The following is a 15,813-nucleotide window of genomic DNA, read 5'->3' on the forward strand; positions in this document are numbered from 1 at the left end:
CTGCTGACTAAACAATCCCAGTTCCCTCAGCTTCTCCTCATAAGTCATAAAGCCTTTATTTGGATAAAATTCCAACTCCCAAGACACGGTGGCAGGAAATCCTCTTCTGCACCACACTCTAGTGAAAATCTTTTTAAATCACATTTTATGCCACTTATTCTACCTTTACATTCTAAAAAAGATTCCTTTGCCCAACTGGGGTTAGTAACAAAACTATTAGAATGATATTAACACCTGTGGGCTACAAAGTAGCACAACTGTAGAATCCAAATTAAAAAGGGAGTTAGAAACCACATTTCAGCCATGCTGGTTTCTTCAGATGTCACCAAAGTGTCATCCCTGCTACTCATTCTCTCTTCGTATCTTATTTGCTTCCCAAGCTGAGATGGGGTCCATGGGTCAAACATTACCTCTGACTTTCTATTTCGTGTGTGTATATTAAAGGAGGAGTTCTTGGCTTAACTTTCAGAACCTGAAGCAATGTCTTACCTAAGCAACAGTTCAGTGCATGACTCTTTTCTTACTGATTTAGGCCATATACAATGTAAAGGGGTAAGGAAATAGTTGCATTCTGAGGCCGTGGGCCAGATCTTCAACTCTGGTTATGTCACTTTTGAGCCTCTCCAACAGCACAGAGTGTCCTGAAAGCTGTCTCAGCCAAGCGACTGAGAAGTCCTGAATTCTCAAATGTGCAAAGCCATGTAGCTGCCCTTATCCACCCACCTCCCCTTTGGCACAGGGGGTTTTATATGGCAGAGCTGAAATGTAGCATGCTCTGGTGGTCCTGGGCTGGTAGAACATTCCCTAGGGGACAGTTCCAGTTGGTATTAAATATTGATAGTTTTGTGGCTCCTTTAACTTCTGCTGGAGACCAGTGCAACCCCTGTCTATCCTCGGGATCAGGAGAGCTTAGAGGGTCTAGTTTTATCTTTTGGGGCTTCAAAGAAAAAAAATGAGTTTCAAACTGGTGAGGCTAATTCTTACACCTGTTAACGCCCTCCTATTGGTTGATCTTCCTGCTACTGCCCCACCTTTCCACTTGCAATTTCAAGCAACTTGCACCAGCTCATAACTTCTGAAGCTTGATTATTCATTTCCTTGCACCTTGTGTCATCATTGACACTCAAAATTGTAACATTTCTCACCCACTTTGCACAGGTGTAAGGCCCCAGTCCTGCACCTAGCTGTGCATTAACCCAGGTTAAACACAGCATAGTAAATTGCAAAGATCAAGGCCTAAATGACAACACAAGATGCAAGATACACCAGTACTGATTTTCTCCCAGCAGGAGATAAGAAATCGCTGTGATGATTTTATTAAAATCTGCCTTCCCTTACCGAGCTTCAGCTCGAATCTGCTCATTCCTACATCAATCTTTTAACAGCACCATTTTTTAAAATTTAAAACCACAAGTGAAAGGTCATTGGGACTAAACAATTCACCCATAAAGTTAAAATGACTCCAAGGCAGGAAGCCCTTGACTTCAACAAAGCCAAGTGCTTTTCAGTGAATATACAGAATTCAGCAAGGATTAAGCAGAGGAAGCTTGCAGATTTCACTCTGAGAATATTCCAAGAGCTGCTGCTGCTTGCGGAAAAATGTGGGCCAAAGAAAAGTTCCTGCAATCTATTAAACCTGTAGATTTAAGGCTAGGAACATTTACTGCAAGCATTGCTGAGATTAAAGGAAAGTGTCTTCTCGGTAGAGGCCAGCACAGGCTTTCAAGCAATTCAGAAACGATTACAGTATTTTTGATCATAGAATTGAAGACCTGGAAAACAGATCATGACACTCAAACCACAGGATAACAAGCACCATAGCAGAGGCTGAAGACAAAAACATGATTAGATTTACCAATGTGATATATGCCATCATGTGCCAGCAATGCCCCTCTGCCATGTACATTGGCCAAACCGGACAGTCTCTACGCAAAAGAATTAATGGACACAAATCTGACATCAGGAATCATAATACTCAAAAACCAGTGGGAGAACACTTTAACCTGTCTGGCCATTCTATGACAGACCTGCGGGTGGCTATCTTAAAACAGAAAAACTTCAAAAACAGACTCCAACGAGAGACTGCTGAGCTGGAATTGATATGCAAACTAGACACAATCAACTCAGGATTAAATAAGGACTGGGAATGGCTGAGCCATTACAAACATTGAATCTATCTCCCCTTGTAAGTATTTTCACACTTGCTTCTTATCAAACTGTCTGTACTGAGCTATCTTGATTATCACTTCAAAAGTTTTTTTTCTCTTACTTAATTGGCCTCTCAGAGTTGGTAAGACAACTCCCACCTGTTCATGCTCTCTGTATGTGTGTATATATATCTCCTCAATATATGTTTCACTCTATATGCATCCGAAGAAGTGGGTTGTAGCCCACGAAAGCTTATGCTCTAATAAATTTGTTAGTCTCTAAGGTGCCACAAGTACTCCTGTTCTTTTTGCGGATACAGACTAACACGGCTGCTACTCTGAAACCTATGATTAGATTTGTAACCAACCTGATTCTAAAGCAATGGAAGGAAAATGCCTTCAGATGCACATAGGAAGTAGTTAGAGCAGAGATCCATCCTTCAGCCAAAACCCAAACAAGAGGCAGCCTGTGTGCCGTGATAATGGACATTCTGGGATTTTAGGACAAGGGGAAAGTTTGAGAATGTGCTGGGAAGCCTGGAAAATTCACCCGGGAGCAGTATTTCTTTTGCATCTTCCCATGACTCAGTTTTGGGAACAATAAGAGAAGGGAATATAGAACCTGTTCCAAAGCCCTTTGGAGCCAATGGGATTCCTTCAGTTGACTTCTGTGGGCTTTGGATGAGGCTTTCAGAGAGAGAATAAATATCCTGGAAAGGAAAGGGGCACAAACTGCTTTCTTATTTCTAAGAATTCACCATGACTCCAATGTAATGTTCTTCAAAACCCTGCAAGAGACTGAATTCCACTTTCTTCACTGTCTTTGTTAGCTTGAAAACAACAGGAAGAAGATTTATAGAACAAATCTGAGCTGTTGTGATGGTGGTGCTTGTTAAAATTCTTCCTCGGAGTTACCTACTACTCTCTCAGTCCCCACTCAGTCTCAGGGCAGGGGGGTGGGAAGAGTGCTTTTGTTTAGACTTCTTTATTCTTCTGGGACTATATCTTCTATATCAGTAATTTATTTGAGGAAAGACATTTGACAAAGGGGCGACAAGGCTTGCAGTTCTGACCAGCTGAATATTTCTGTGCTATGGGAGGAATCCCCAGATGACAAAAAGCCAGCATAGGCAGGTCTGTACCATTGCCCCTTCTTGCCTGGGGCATAGCGGCCATAGCTACAGGAAAGTAGATTACTCCTGGGGGAATTCTGCACCATTGTGCAATGCAGAATTTTGCAAAAATTAATGCGCGTGCAGAATTTCCTTTTCCCCCCCACAGAAATGGGCTGCAGAGATGTTGTCCGCCACTATGGGCCACTGGCCCCAGCAGAGCCCAGCTCACACATAGAAGACAAGGCTGGGGGGAGCAGAATAGGGAGGGAACTGGAGGGTTCCCAGCAGCTGCAGTTACCCGCACACCCTGGAGTAAGGAGGCGGTGGCATGCAGGAAACTCCGTGCAAGCCCGGAACCCGGCATCAGGCTGTTCCTCCCTCTGGATCCCTGGGCTCTAGGAGGGTAGGGTCTGTGAGTGTCTGGGCTGGGGGGGCCCACAGTTGGGCACTGTGGAGTAGGGATGGGGGTGTGAGTGTCTGGGTTGAGGGGGGCCATGGCTAGGCTATGTGGGGAAGCAGGTGTGAGTGTCTGGCCCCCGCGCTGGGCTTTGGGGGGAGGGGGCAGAGAAGCAGGAACTGGGTTGTCATAGTGGTTTCTTTAACTCTCTAATCCTGGGGGGATTTTTGTGTGTGTCTGTATTGTTACAGACATACTTGCTGACAGGAATTTTGAAATAAATTATCAAAATAATTGAAACTGGCATGATTATTTAGTGTTATTTTGACAATAAAATTTGCAGAATTTTAAAAAAAGTGTGCAGATTTTTTTTTTTTTTTTGCGTAGAATACCCCCAGGAGTAAGTAGATGTGACTGGGTCATTGCTGTGTGCCCATGCTGGCATAATGTCTCTATGTGACTGTAGCCAGTTGGCATAGATTATATTTGTAATGCTCCTCTCAACTATGCTGGATGGTTTTAATGGGATAATACCAGATTTTGATACCCTTACTTGTACTGAAGAGTATCTTGCTTTGTGAGGGGTCTTGATGAAATCATCGGAGCCACTTGTGAAGGATAACATAGTCTGGCCTGAAAAGTTTGCCTATGAGCGAAGCAAAGGACTAGCTACCTTGATAGCACTTTTGATTCCAGTACATTCCAAATTTCACCCAGAATTTCTGGATAGCAGGACAGTGCCTCTGTGCAATCTGTAGTGAGCATTTCTGCCAAACTGAACTTGCTTCGTATTAAAGCTAGCCAAGCTATGCGCTATGGATAATATTCATTATGAATCTAGCCTTCCTTTTGAGTACAGTATCCACCAGTAGTGATTTTCTTAGAGTGCATGTGCTGGCCATATCCATAGCTGGTGTAAATCAGTCTAGCTCCTTTGAAGCCAATGGTGCTATGTTCATTTACATCAGTTGGGGAAAGGGGAGAAAAGGGTCATTTTAAATTGTTTGACACCAAGCAATTTGATTTTTAAAAATATTAAAAGTCTTTAGTTTAGAGAAACAAGAAATGATAGGCCAGCTCTTACTAATTGTTTCTTTTATTGCCAGCTCAATGGTGTGACTTCCACTATTGTAGTCACAGGTTTACTTTTACATACCTTAGCAGACCCTATGATTGAGACCTAGCAAAATAAGCACAATTATTTACCATGACTATTTTATTATTAAAGAAAGGGAAGAAAAATTAAAGAAAACAACACAAATGATAAACTTGTTACTTCTGTTACAATCTCCTCTGTATGCCTCTCTGTGGAGTGCTTTTAGCAGAGATTACACCTTTAAGAATGGACCAGCCTTTCATGGGGCACTTTTCTCTTCGTAAATTGAGACCAAGATCTGATTCCCACAAATTATTTTGTAGCCAATCTTAGATATAGATGGGCAAAATAGTTTCATTTGGAAAAGGTGGACCCTGTTGGTTTATAGATGGGCAAAGTAAGCACTCTCACTAATCCAAGTTGAAGTTTTGGGGAGCTTTTCCTTGGTTGGTTTCTTCTTGAGCCTTCTCTGTTCTTGTTGTCTGTGTAGTAGCTTTCTTGTAGAAATAGGATGAGTTTGAAGTGCTTGCTGTTTAAACAGGGTAGCAGAGGAGTGTGAGGAGTATCTGTGTGAGGAGTGGTCACGGCACTCTTTTCCTTTTTCTTTCCATGAAATTATACGAAAACTGAACTCTTTTGGCTTTGTTTAGATTCAAAGTTGGTTGTTGTCACTCTTTCATTGGCTTCATGCCTTTTAGGGTTGGCTTAGCTGGCACCTTCAGCTCCTGACTATGTCATCTGTTTAAAGAATATGCGACATTTCTAATTGCCTGTTATTCTTGTGGCAGGAACATTCCAGATAACCTTTTAAAGTTAAGAGTTTACCTTCTCTTTACTCAGTCAATTTTCTGAGCTATTCCTTCAATTTTGTTAGAGTTCAACAGGAAATTAAATTCTGTTTTCAAAAAGTCCAAACATTCCTATTATTTATAGAAATGTTTTTAGTTCTCAAAACAATCCTTTAAAATTAAATAATTCTTAAAGTCTTTAACTTAATAATTGTTAAAGAAGTTGCTGATTCTTTATAACAGTTTTGGAGAGATGATTCTTTGTCTTCCTAAGTTGGGTGAGGGAGTTGCTTGAGCATTACCAGTAATTGCTAATTTCCCATTAATGTAAGTATTCTATACGTAAATGGCTTATTACATTAGTAATTAGTTTAGGTTATTAGAATCCTTGTTGGTACACAAAAGCATTTTACCCTTTACGTAGAAATGACATTAGGAAATTATATTAAGAGTTTTGCATTTAGCTAACATATTTGCAAATATGCATTTCACCAAAGGCCAGAACATTTTTGATTGCCTCTTTGTTTTTTCCTAGGCTTTTGAAAAAGGAAGAAAACTTTACTTTTATCCCTCGGTCCCGTGAAGAGCTTCCAGACAACTTTCCAAAGGAAATCCCTGGGATCTGTTACTTCCTGGAGGTCACAAGTGGTCAGAAGCAGCCAAAGCCCTCCATTACGTCTGCCAGAGTGAGAAAGGTTTCCTACAACATTGGCACCATGTTCCTTCGGGAGACAAGCCTATGAGGCCTGCTGCAGATCAAAGACTAGTCCAAAAAGCACAAGCCCAGAACTGGGTCATGAGAGGAAAGTTGGATATTCTTTTTATTTCACTGCCTTGTCCTGGACAAGCAGTAAAAGCTCTATCTAATGTCAGGCAATAATTATTTTAAAAGGTGGGTGACTGCTGTCAGTAAACAAACTGGAAAATGAAACAAAATTCTTGTATTTCCAGAGGAATTATTGGTTGTAAATTTCAATTCGGCCCCTTTAAAAAACAAACAAACAAACAAATCTTTGGGGTTGATTTTTGTTTGAACAAAAGTGGGTGATGGTTGTCTGTAGATTTGCACCAGCTAAGCAGAATTGAGCATCAGTTCTGATTATGCATTCCTACATTAACGTGTCATTCACCAAGGTAACAATGTTTTTTAACTTTCTGAACAAACATTTCATACATATACTGTAGAGTGCTGTAACCTTCCTGGCAGGAGGAATATATAATTCAGTACAATATTGTGGGGATTTTACCTATTTTTATACATATTTCACTTTCTGGACAATTACATTCCATATACTGTAAAATGAGTGAGCTTTTCAGAATAAGCTGCTGTATATTTCAGCTATTCTCTCTATCTATCAAAGCTTATTATTATACAAGTGGCAAGACTTTTGACTTTTTGGCAACAAAAACATTAATATTTTGCAAAAGAAAAATACATTGATAAGTCTCCTTACATGGCTTTTATGGTTTAGATGAACATTGTCTCGCATATATAATATATAATGATGTTCAGATGTTCAGTATTTGTCCTACTAGTAACATGTGTCCAGTCTCTCCAGAACAATGCAAACAAAGGCTTAAAGATCAATGTCTTGATGGGTTAAAAAAAAATTCGGTTGCACACCCTGGGCCATATCTCATACCATCGATTTTATGTAGAAGTCCTTACGATAGATGATATAGCCTATTGCAAGCAGCATCCAGCAGATATGGGAAGCACTTTGGGAGGGATTTTCAGAGCAGCTCAATCACAGGAATACAGGTTCCATTGACTTTTCATGGGACTTGTGCTCTTAAATCGCTTGGGAGTTTTTGAAAATCACATCCATTATTAGCAATGTTACGCTGGAAGTTTCATCTGCTGCTGGCTTGGCTGAAATGTTGCTGCTTTTTCTAGTGCAGAATAGACTAAAAGACAGGTACCCATTTAAAAAAGGAAAATGCTTACCTATAGCATAATGCAAATGACTGTTCAAAATTTAGATTAATCAAGGTCAGTGAAAATAAAGGGCCAGATTCTCATCTATTGAAAATTAATGCAACTCTGGAGCTATGCTCATTTACACCAGGGGAGGATCTGGCCCCCAATGGTCATGTCTTCAGACAGACTTTATTTTTTCTGATTTCACCCTTTCCCTTGGGTTTCCTTTTCAGTTAGCACTAGCTGTAGAACTGCCTCTGCAAGCCTACCCACAGTAGGGTCCTGTTCTTACAGACCAACGCTGTTCTATTCTTAGAGAAAACAGTTCATTAGCTAATGTTTGTACAGTGCTTTTGAAGATGTATAGCTCTATATGGGCCTGATCCAAAGCCCACTGAAGTTTAAAAAAAAAAAAAAATCTCAAATTCACCAGCAGCTGCTGGGTGCTGAGCAATTTTCAAAATCAGACCACTTATTTTGCCTAAGTATTGGTGTAAGGTCCTAATTTGAGCACTTAAAAAAAAAAAACTTGGCCCTTGGGTGAAATTATCCCTGCACGTTGTGCTATGGAGAGGATAAAAGGAGTCGGAAACTCGCTCCTTTGACCGACACTTTGTGGCAAGGGTGGGGGAACAGTCAGCACAGCCTCACCTCCAATCCTAGAATCTGTTTCATGACAACTCTGCATGTTTGGGGATACTTAGTTTCTGGGAAACGTGGCGGGGTGTGGAAGGGCCAATTCCAACCCAAAGGGATTGCTTCATGTAAGAGAAATCTGATCCTGTCACCAGGGTGTCCTGCTACCATGAGAGAGAGAGGGGGGACCTGAGGATTAGCACTGAGAATAGCTTTAATGCGAATGCCCCAACCATCCATGAATACACTCATCTGCTAGTTTCTCCCATGGATCTCAGAGCATCCCTCGGGCTAGAGGTCTCTATCTCCTGTCTGCTATGCAGCAGAACAAATGCAGCTCCTCCTCCACCATCCGCCGTCCAAAGGTTGACCTGATGAAAACTCTGGACTTGAGATTGCAGAGTTTCCAGCCTCACTGCAGACCTCTCCTGGCTTTCTGCAAAAGAGGACATGTGTTAGCCTTAACCATTAGTTTACACATGTACAGTATGTAAAGTGCATTTTTCATGCAGTGAAAACAGGTGGTGTGGGCTAAAATCACAGATGGTGAAATGGTCCAATTTATCTACCCCACCTCCACCCCAGCACAGCTGTGGTGTTGTTGCCTAATTTATCAGTGTGCAAACTATTAGAACAGCCAGTAATGTACATTTATTGCACATCTATATTTCTAACCTGTGAAATTTGAGACCTTGCTGACACATCTTCACTGTGCAATAGTTTAATCTGAAGATAACAACCTCTCCTGTCCCTACTGTTTCCTCTCATCACCCTCCCACCCCTGTCAATAGCTCATTTAATCATGGTAATTCTATGGAAAAGTGTTATGGGTAGGTAGATGTGATAGGCATTCTAATTCCTTTGGAAAATGGCATGCAGAAGGTAGGAATGATACCCTGAAGAAACCTGTTGCAGGGTGTCCTTCCAAGCAGCTAATTTATAGTAGAAGTGAATTTCTAATCATAGAGATCAGTGCAAAAACTAAAAATTGTTGTCAGCATCACCATGGAGATAATGGCAGTGTTTGCAAATAAATCTGCTGCTCCCAAAATCCGAATAGATTCACACTAAGAATATACAATCTCTGCATGTATAAAGGTGACACATCCAAAGCATCAGCAATGATGCAAAGTACTGTGTTATTTGCTTCTGTGTTATGACAAGTAAAGTTGATCAAAAACTGCCTTCCCTAGAGAGTAATTTCCCTACCGCAGAGTGAGAGAAAAGTGTGGAAAATTTCTCTGTGTTGTTCAATTTATTATTTGTTCCTGCCGTAATACTGCTAGCAAGTTTTTAATTCATTTTTGTGGATGGCTCTGTAAAGTGTTAGCCAGGAACTCAGCAGGATGTTAGTAAGACACCAGACTCTATCAGTGAAGGTCACTTTTGGTGGAAGAGAAACCTTTCTGTGTGTAGCTTTCATCTGTCTGTGGATGTTTTTGCCTATGGGAGTGGGTCTTTGGGTTCCCTGGCTGATTTTGCGAGGGCTAGCTGGCATAGAGGTGGACTTGTGGGGAGTGCTGAAATCTGTGCAGAAACCAGATACCGGTTTTTGGAACCTCTCTTTCACCCATACGGTAAAAGCTCTTTGTATGGCCATGGTCTAGAAATTGCACAAGAACTTATTTGCCTAATTGTAGGCAACAGCATCTGCTGTTTCGTAGCTTCCACAAGGATAAAATCTGCCTTCTCTGACAGTGCTGAATACAGAGGAACCAGTGTTACTCTTGTGTGCAGGACAAAGGGAAGGATACAATGAGCCCAGCCAAGGGCTCATCAACCTGTGTATATCATAGACTTGTTCTCTCAGGCCCCCTCTGCTCCAGTGCAAAGGACTTTGGGGTGGAGACAATGGATCTACAACAATCCAGACCCACTAGTTGATTCCTCTTGTGAGAGGGAACACAACAGCCACAAGGACTACACCAGTTGTGAGGCTATTATGTGAACCATACATGCTGTTAGTCACATTGTGCATAGGGTTCAGGGACTGACCCACTGAGCAAGGAAAAAATAGTGGTAGTGAAGTTAGAGTGATGGCAAAAGTTAAGTTCCAAGCCTCTGTGGTGATATCTGCCATACAATGCCACAGGTTTTGACGTGAGACACTTACTACTATACCAGTACACTAGAAGTGTGGTTGTCCTGCAGGATCCCAGGGCCTTTGACTTGTGCAATTCCCGAGAGCCTGCCCACACTAACCGTGTTTGCCGTTCTGGGTTTACTGTTCATTCCCACATCTGATTGCTGAGCTGAGTGTTTGTTTGGAAAGGCATATTGAAGACTGGCAACTTGCCTCTACAAACAAAACCCAAAGCTTTTAAAACCTATAAAACCTTTGATGGGAATTGTCTATTCAGAGGAAGAAATCCACAAAGTTGACTGGGTAGCAGGTCCTCGTGCAGTACTACCACACTTATTCTGTGCCTGGGATATGTCATGATACTATAGTACCCAAACAATGCCACCTACCATGACCTGCACATTTATGAGTTGTACCTGCAGCTTGTCTCCATTTTCACAAACTTTCACATGTGTTATCTCCATTTAACATACACATATGCACATGAGATGATGCTGCAGGTGTGATTAGGGTGACATGCTTCAATTCCCAAGTTATTTCAGTCAGCAGATAATGTAGTATCATGACATGTCCTGTATGCTTGGGACTTGCTACACTCTGCTAACCATTTTAACTTTGTAGATTTTTTTCCTCTGAACAGACAGTTCCCCTGGCATATTTAAATGTATAAAAGCTATGTTGACTTGCACGTGGATATGAAACCAGTGCAAATTGTCAGTGCATGTATCTTCACGTATAATTGCTGCTGTGCTCTGAAATTCTTCAGACTACTCAAGTTGTCACATTCACTCCGTGCAGCCAGCCCTCTGTTATCCAACAAAAGCACTGAAAACTGCTAGTGCCTCCCCTCTTCCAAACGAGATATATTACCTGACTTCTGCCGAATGCTCAATTCCTGCTGAGAAAAGTTGAATTCGTGCTCCAATAGAATCTCGTCGCTCAGAGCTTTGCATTGCTGTTGTGATGCTCTTCTGCAAAGATTTCAACTTGAAATAGCCCAGAGGGAGAAGCAGCAAATTAGCAGCAAAACAAACAATATATTAGGGCTTGTCAAACTTTAGGAACAAGCTTTTTCACAGAGATGCATAAGGAGAACACACGCAGCTCATACATAACACCGTAACTCAGATTAACGCTCATATTGGATCACTTATCCAATGCTCCCATTGGGATCTCTCTGCCAAGCATAAGTAGGGCTGTTCTAGCTCCAGTTTGTGCCAATAACAAAACCACTACTGGTCCGGCACGCTTGGCAGTCTCTTTTCTAGAGAGTCTCAGGACTGCAGTGTAACATATGTTGCTGGCCTATGTGTTGGCAGAGCTGAGGTGGGGGAAGTTTGCATAGCAACTGCCCAACATCTGTCCGCTGAAGCCAGTGAACTAGTCCCTCACGTTCACGTAAATTAAACATTCAGCCATGTATTTTAAAGATATTTTTAACAATGGTATTAATTGCAGTCATTTACTAACAGCACTGCAACAAAAACGTACACACTATTAAACCTCTCATGAATGAGAGATGTTCTTAGCCTTGGCCATCAGAAAAAATCAGTTAAACAATACATAATGGGGGGAACTTGATAGCTCAGTATTAGGATGCAGAGCATTCACCTCTACAGTAGGTCACTGGTTCACCTTCAATCCAAATCATTATCACTAGGTCATTGCAGTGGTTCAGTGGTCTTTGCAAAATGACATAAGTGGTCTTAGTGTGTTTCCTACGGGACAAGAGTTTACACTGCAAAGGCCACTACACCAAGTGATGTGAAGTGGCACCCTTGTTAGCAGTCTCAGTAGAAAAGCCAAGGGTTCCAATGGGCACAGATGCTGAACTAGCCTCTTGCTCTAGGAGTTTGTTCTACGTGGACACTGTGAGACAGAGGGCAGGGAAAACTTGAATTTGATCAGTGGATAAAGATAGGATGGTAGTTCCAGAGAAACATGTTTATTGTTTTGTGGATGGAAGGGAGAGAGGAAAGTGAAAGACAACAGAGTTGATACTTGACAGAGGCCTAATCAGTACCTTCATATTCTCTCTGTAGAGCTCAGAACGTTAATTCTTAGTGAGCAATACACAATACCTTTGTCCAGACATAATGGTGCATCTTAACCTTGTCATCTATACCGCTCATAGAACTGTATTGCTGACAAGCAAAACAAACAAAAATAAATGCTTAGCAAATACATAAGCATATCCTGGGATGAATCAATTACAATATGGTAGCCACCACAGTGGCTTACAGGAACAAGGGCTGGAACGAGTGACTGTAAAACAATCTCTTCCTTCTTGTGGCTGGAACCTTTAAAGAGGAGGTCAATATTCAGTTACTGGATATGAGCCATTAGGGTGTGATTTAACAAAGCACGTGCTTAAGACCCATTGACTAACTCACCATGGCCCAATTCAGAAAGAGTTTTATGCAGCCTTCTCTTGAAGCATTTGCCAGAGAGTATACATAACTCACAAGTAATCCTGTAATGAAAGATGGAAGCAAAATGCATAAGCTCTAGAGGGCAGAGAGATGGTTGCCAGGCAATCCTTAAAATTGAGTTTTCTGGCTTTTGTGCACTTAAATCTCAAAGTTAACGTTGTATTAGTATAATGGCTTGCATTGAATTGTATATATGCCCTGGAAAAAATTTCCCCTAGCAATACCACATTATGATTACTCTTGAAGCAATAAATTAAGCCAGGGAAGTGTTAATTCTTGTAATATCTTCTGGGTCATTATTGGGAAATAGATACATACTGTATATCAGCAATAAAGCAAACAGGTGCATGCTAAGGGGATAACCTCTGAGACTGATTAATAGTCCAAGAGAAGAGATTGGGTTTAATCTATCTCATCATATTTTTATTGCCAATATACTACAAAGTCATTATTCATCCTTCCCTAATGAGGTCTGGACATGGTGTGCCTCAACATCTGGTTTTTGTGGGACCTATTGCATGTGGGACATGATTATGAATAAATAACCGAGCAAGGGATGTTCTTAAAAAGTGAGATATTGTTTGAGGGAGTGGAAAGTGCAGAAACAAAGTGATGCAGTCGGACACATGGATACAGTTTTTGATTTTTCCAAGGTTTCTGATTGGTTGAAATTCTCCTGCAATTTTATGATAATCAAGGGGTGTGGTGGTGCCAGATTATTTGTATTCATTATATGGAACAAATTTTTTAGACCCACCTAAGTGATTTAAGCTCCAAAGCCCAATTTTCAAAAGAGATTTAAGCACTTAGGACCCTACGTTTCATTGACTTTCCATGAGACTTAGGCTCCTAAATGCATAAATCACTTTTGAAAATGTGACTTAGATGCTTTTGAAAATTTTATTCCTAGTGACATATGCAGCCAAAAGCTATGTATCTGTTTTGTTTTGTTTTATGTGGGTTTTGTTGTTTTGTTGCTTTTTTAGCACTAGCACTACTCCAGGAAGTAATGTGGTATCAGTGTACAGGCTGGGAGTCAGGAGACCTGAGTTCTGTTCTATGCAGGTACTCACACCTTATTCAAGATTGTGTTCCCAGATTTGCTGATGATTTGATTTGTAAACTCTTAATCTCTCTGCACCTCATTTTTCTGATCTGTAAAATGGGGATAAGACTTTTTACCCACCTTTATAATGTGTTGTGAGATCCTTAGATGACAAGTGCCGCACAAGTGTCTGACTCTGTTTACAGAATCATAGAAGTGCAGAACTGGAAGGGACCTCAATAGGTCATCTAGTCCAGTCCCTTGCACTCAAGGCAATAGCAAGGCAAGGTAATAGCTAGACCATTGCTGACAAGTGTTTGTCTAACCTGTTCTTAAAAACCTACAATGATGGAGATTCCACAATCTCCATTGGCAATTTGTTCCAGTGCTTCATTACCCTCACATTTAGGAAGCTTTTCTTAATGTCCAACCTAAATCCCCCTTGCTGCAATTTAAGCCCATTGCTTCTTGTCCTGTGCTCCGAGGATAGCAAGAACAATTTTTCTCACTCCTCCTTGTAACAACCATTTATGTACTTGAAAACTTATCAAGTCCCCCCTCAGTCCTCTATAGACTAAACAAATCCAGTTTTTTCTATCTTTCCTCATAGGTCATGTTTTCTAGAGCTTTAATCATTTTTGTTGCTCTTTTCTGGACTGTCTCCAATTTGCCCACATCTTTCCTGAAATGTGGCACCAGAACTGGATATAATGCTCCAGTTGAGGCCTAATCAGTACAGAGTAGAGCAGAAGAATTATTTCTTGTTTCTTGATTACAACACTCCTGCTAATACATCCCAGAATGATGTTTGCTTTTTTTTGTAACAGTGTTACACTGTTAACTCCTATTTAGCTTGTGATCCACTATGACCCCCAGATTCTGTTCCGCAGTACTCCTCCTAGGCAGTCATTTCCCATTTTGTATGTGTGCAACTGATTGTTCCTTCCTAAGTGGAGTACTTTGCATTTGTCCTTATTGAATTTCATCCTATTTACTTCAGACCATTTCTCCAGTCTATCCAGATCGTTTTGTATTTTAATCGTATCCTCCAAAGCACTTGCAACCCCTCCCAGTTTGGTATCATCTGCAACCTTTATAAATATACTCTCCATGCCATTATCAAAATCATTTTTCAAGATATTGAACAGAACTGGACCCAGGACCAATCGCTGTGGGATCCAACTTGATATGGCCTTACAGCTTGATTGTGAACCACTGATACTACTCTCTCAGAATGGTTTTCCAACCAGTTATGCACCCACCTCATAGTAGTTCTATCTAGGTTGCATTTCCCTAGTTTATGAGAATGTTGTGCGAGACAGTAACAAAACCCTTACTAAAGTCAAGAAATACCACATCTACTGCTTCCTCCCATCCACAAGGCTTGTTACCCTGTCAAAGAAAGCTATTCGTTTAGTTTGACGCAATTTGTTCTTGAGAAGTATATGCTGACCGTTACTTATTTACTTATTATCTTCTAGGTGTTTGCAAACTGCGTGATTATTTGCTCCATTATCTTTCCAGGTACTGAAGTTAAACTGGCTGGTCTGTAATCCCCCAGGTTGTCCTCATTCCCCTTTGTATAGATTGGCACTATATTTGCTCTCTTCTACTCCTCTAGAATCTCTCCTGTCTTCAGTGAGTTTTCAAAGATAATTGCTAATGGCTCAAACATCTCCTCAGTCAGCTCCTTGAGTGTTCTAGGATGTATTTCACCAGACCCCGTGACTTGAAAACATCTAATTTGTCTAAGTAATTTTTAACTTGTTCTTTCCCTGTTTTAGCCTCAGATCCTACCTCATTTTTACTGTCTTTCACTCTGTTAGACGTCCAATCACTACTAACCTTTTTGGTGAAAATTGAAACAAAAAATTCATCTAGAACTTCTGCTATTTCCACATTTTCTGTTATTGTCTTCCCCCCTCATTAAGTAATGGGCATACCCTGCCCTTGGTCTTTCTCTTGCTTCTAATGTATTTGTAGAGTGATTTCTTGTTACTATTTATGTCTTTAGCTAGTTTAATCTCATTTTGTGCCTTTCTAATTTTGTCTCATACTTGTGTTGTTTGTTTATATTCATCCTTTGTAATATGACCTGTTTTCCCCATGAAACTTGCTTCCCATGGGATCTTAACTACCAACAACCTGAGATT

At 40.8% G+C, this 15,813-nt stretch overlaps 1 protein-coding gene across 1 annotated transcript in view; it reads left to right on the forward strand.

Moving 5' to 3' along the window:
• The window catches only part of GUCY1A2 (guanylate cyclase 1 soluble subunit alpha 2), a 269,493-nt gene extending 263,207 nt beyond the window's left edge, over positions 1 to 6,286 (forward strand). Inside the window, exon 8 of the mRNA XM_065422786.1 lies at positions 6,079 to 6,286. Within this exon, the coding sequence (XP_065278858.1) occupies positions 6,079 to 6,286 (208 nt within the window). The remainder of the gene's footprint in view (positions 1 to 6,078) is intronic.
• Positions 6,287 to 15,813: the final 9,527 nt, after the last annotated feature.

This window comes from Emys orbicularis, chromosome 1 (assembly GCF_028017835.1).
Source record: "Emys orbicularis isolate rEmyOrb1 chromosome 1, rEmyOrb1.hap1, whole genome shotgun sequence".
NCBI lineage: Eukaryota > Metazoa > Chordata > Testudines > Emydidae > Emys > Emys orbicularis.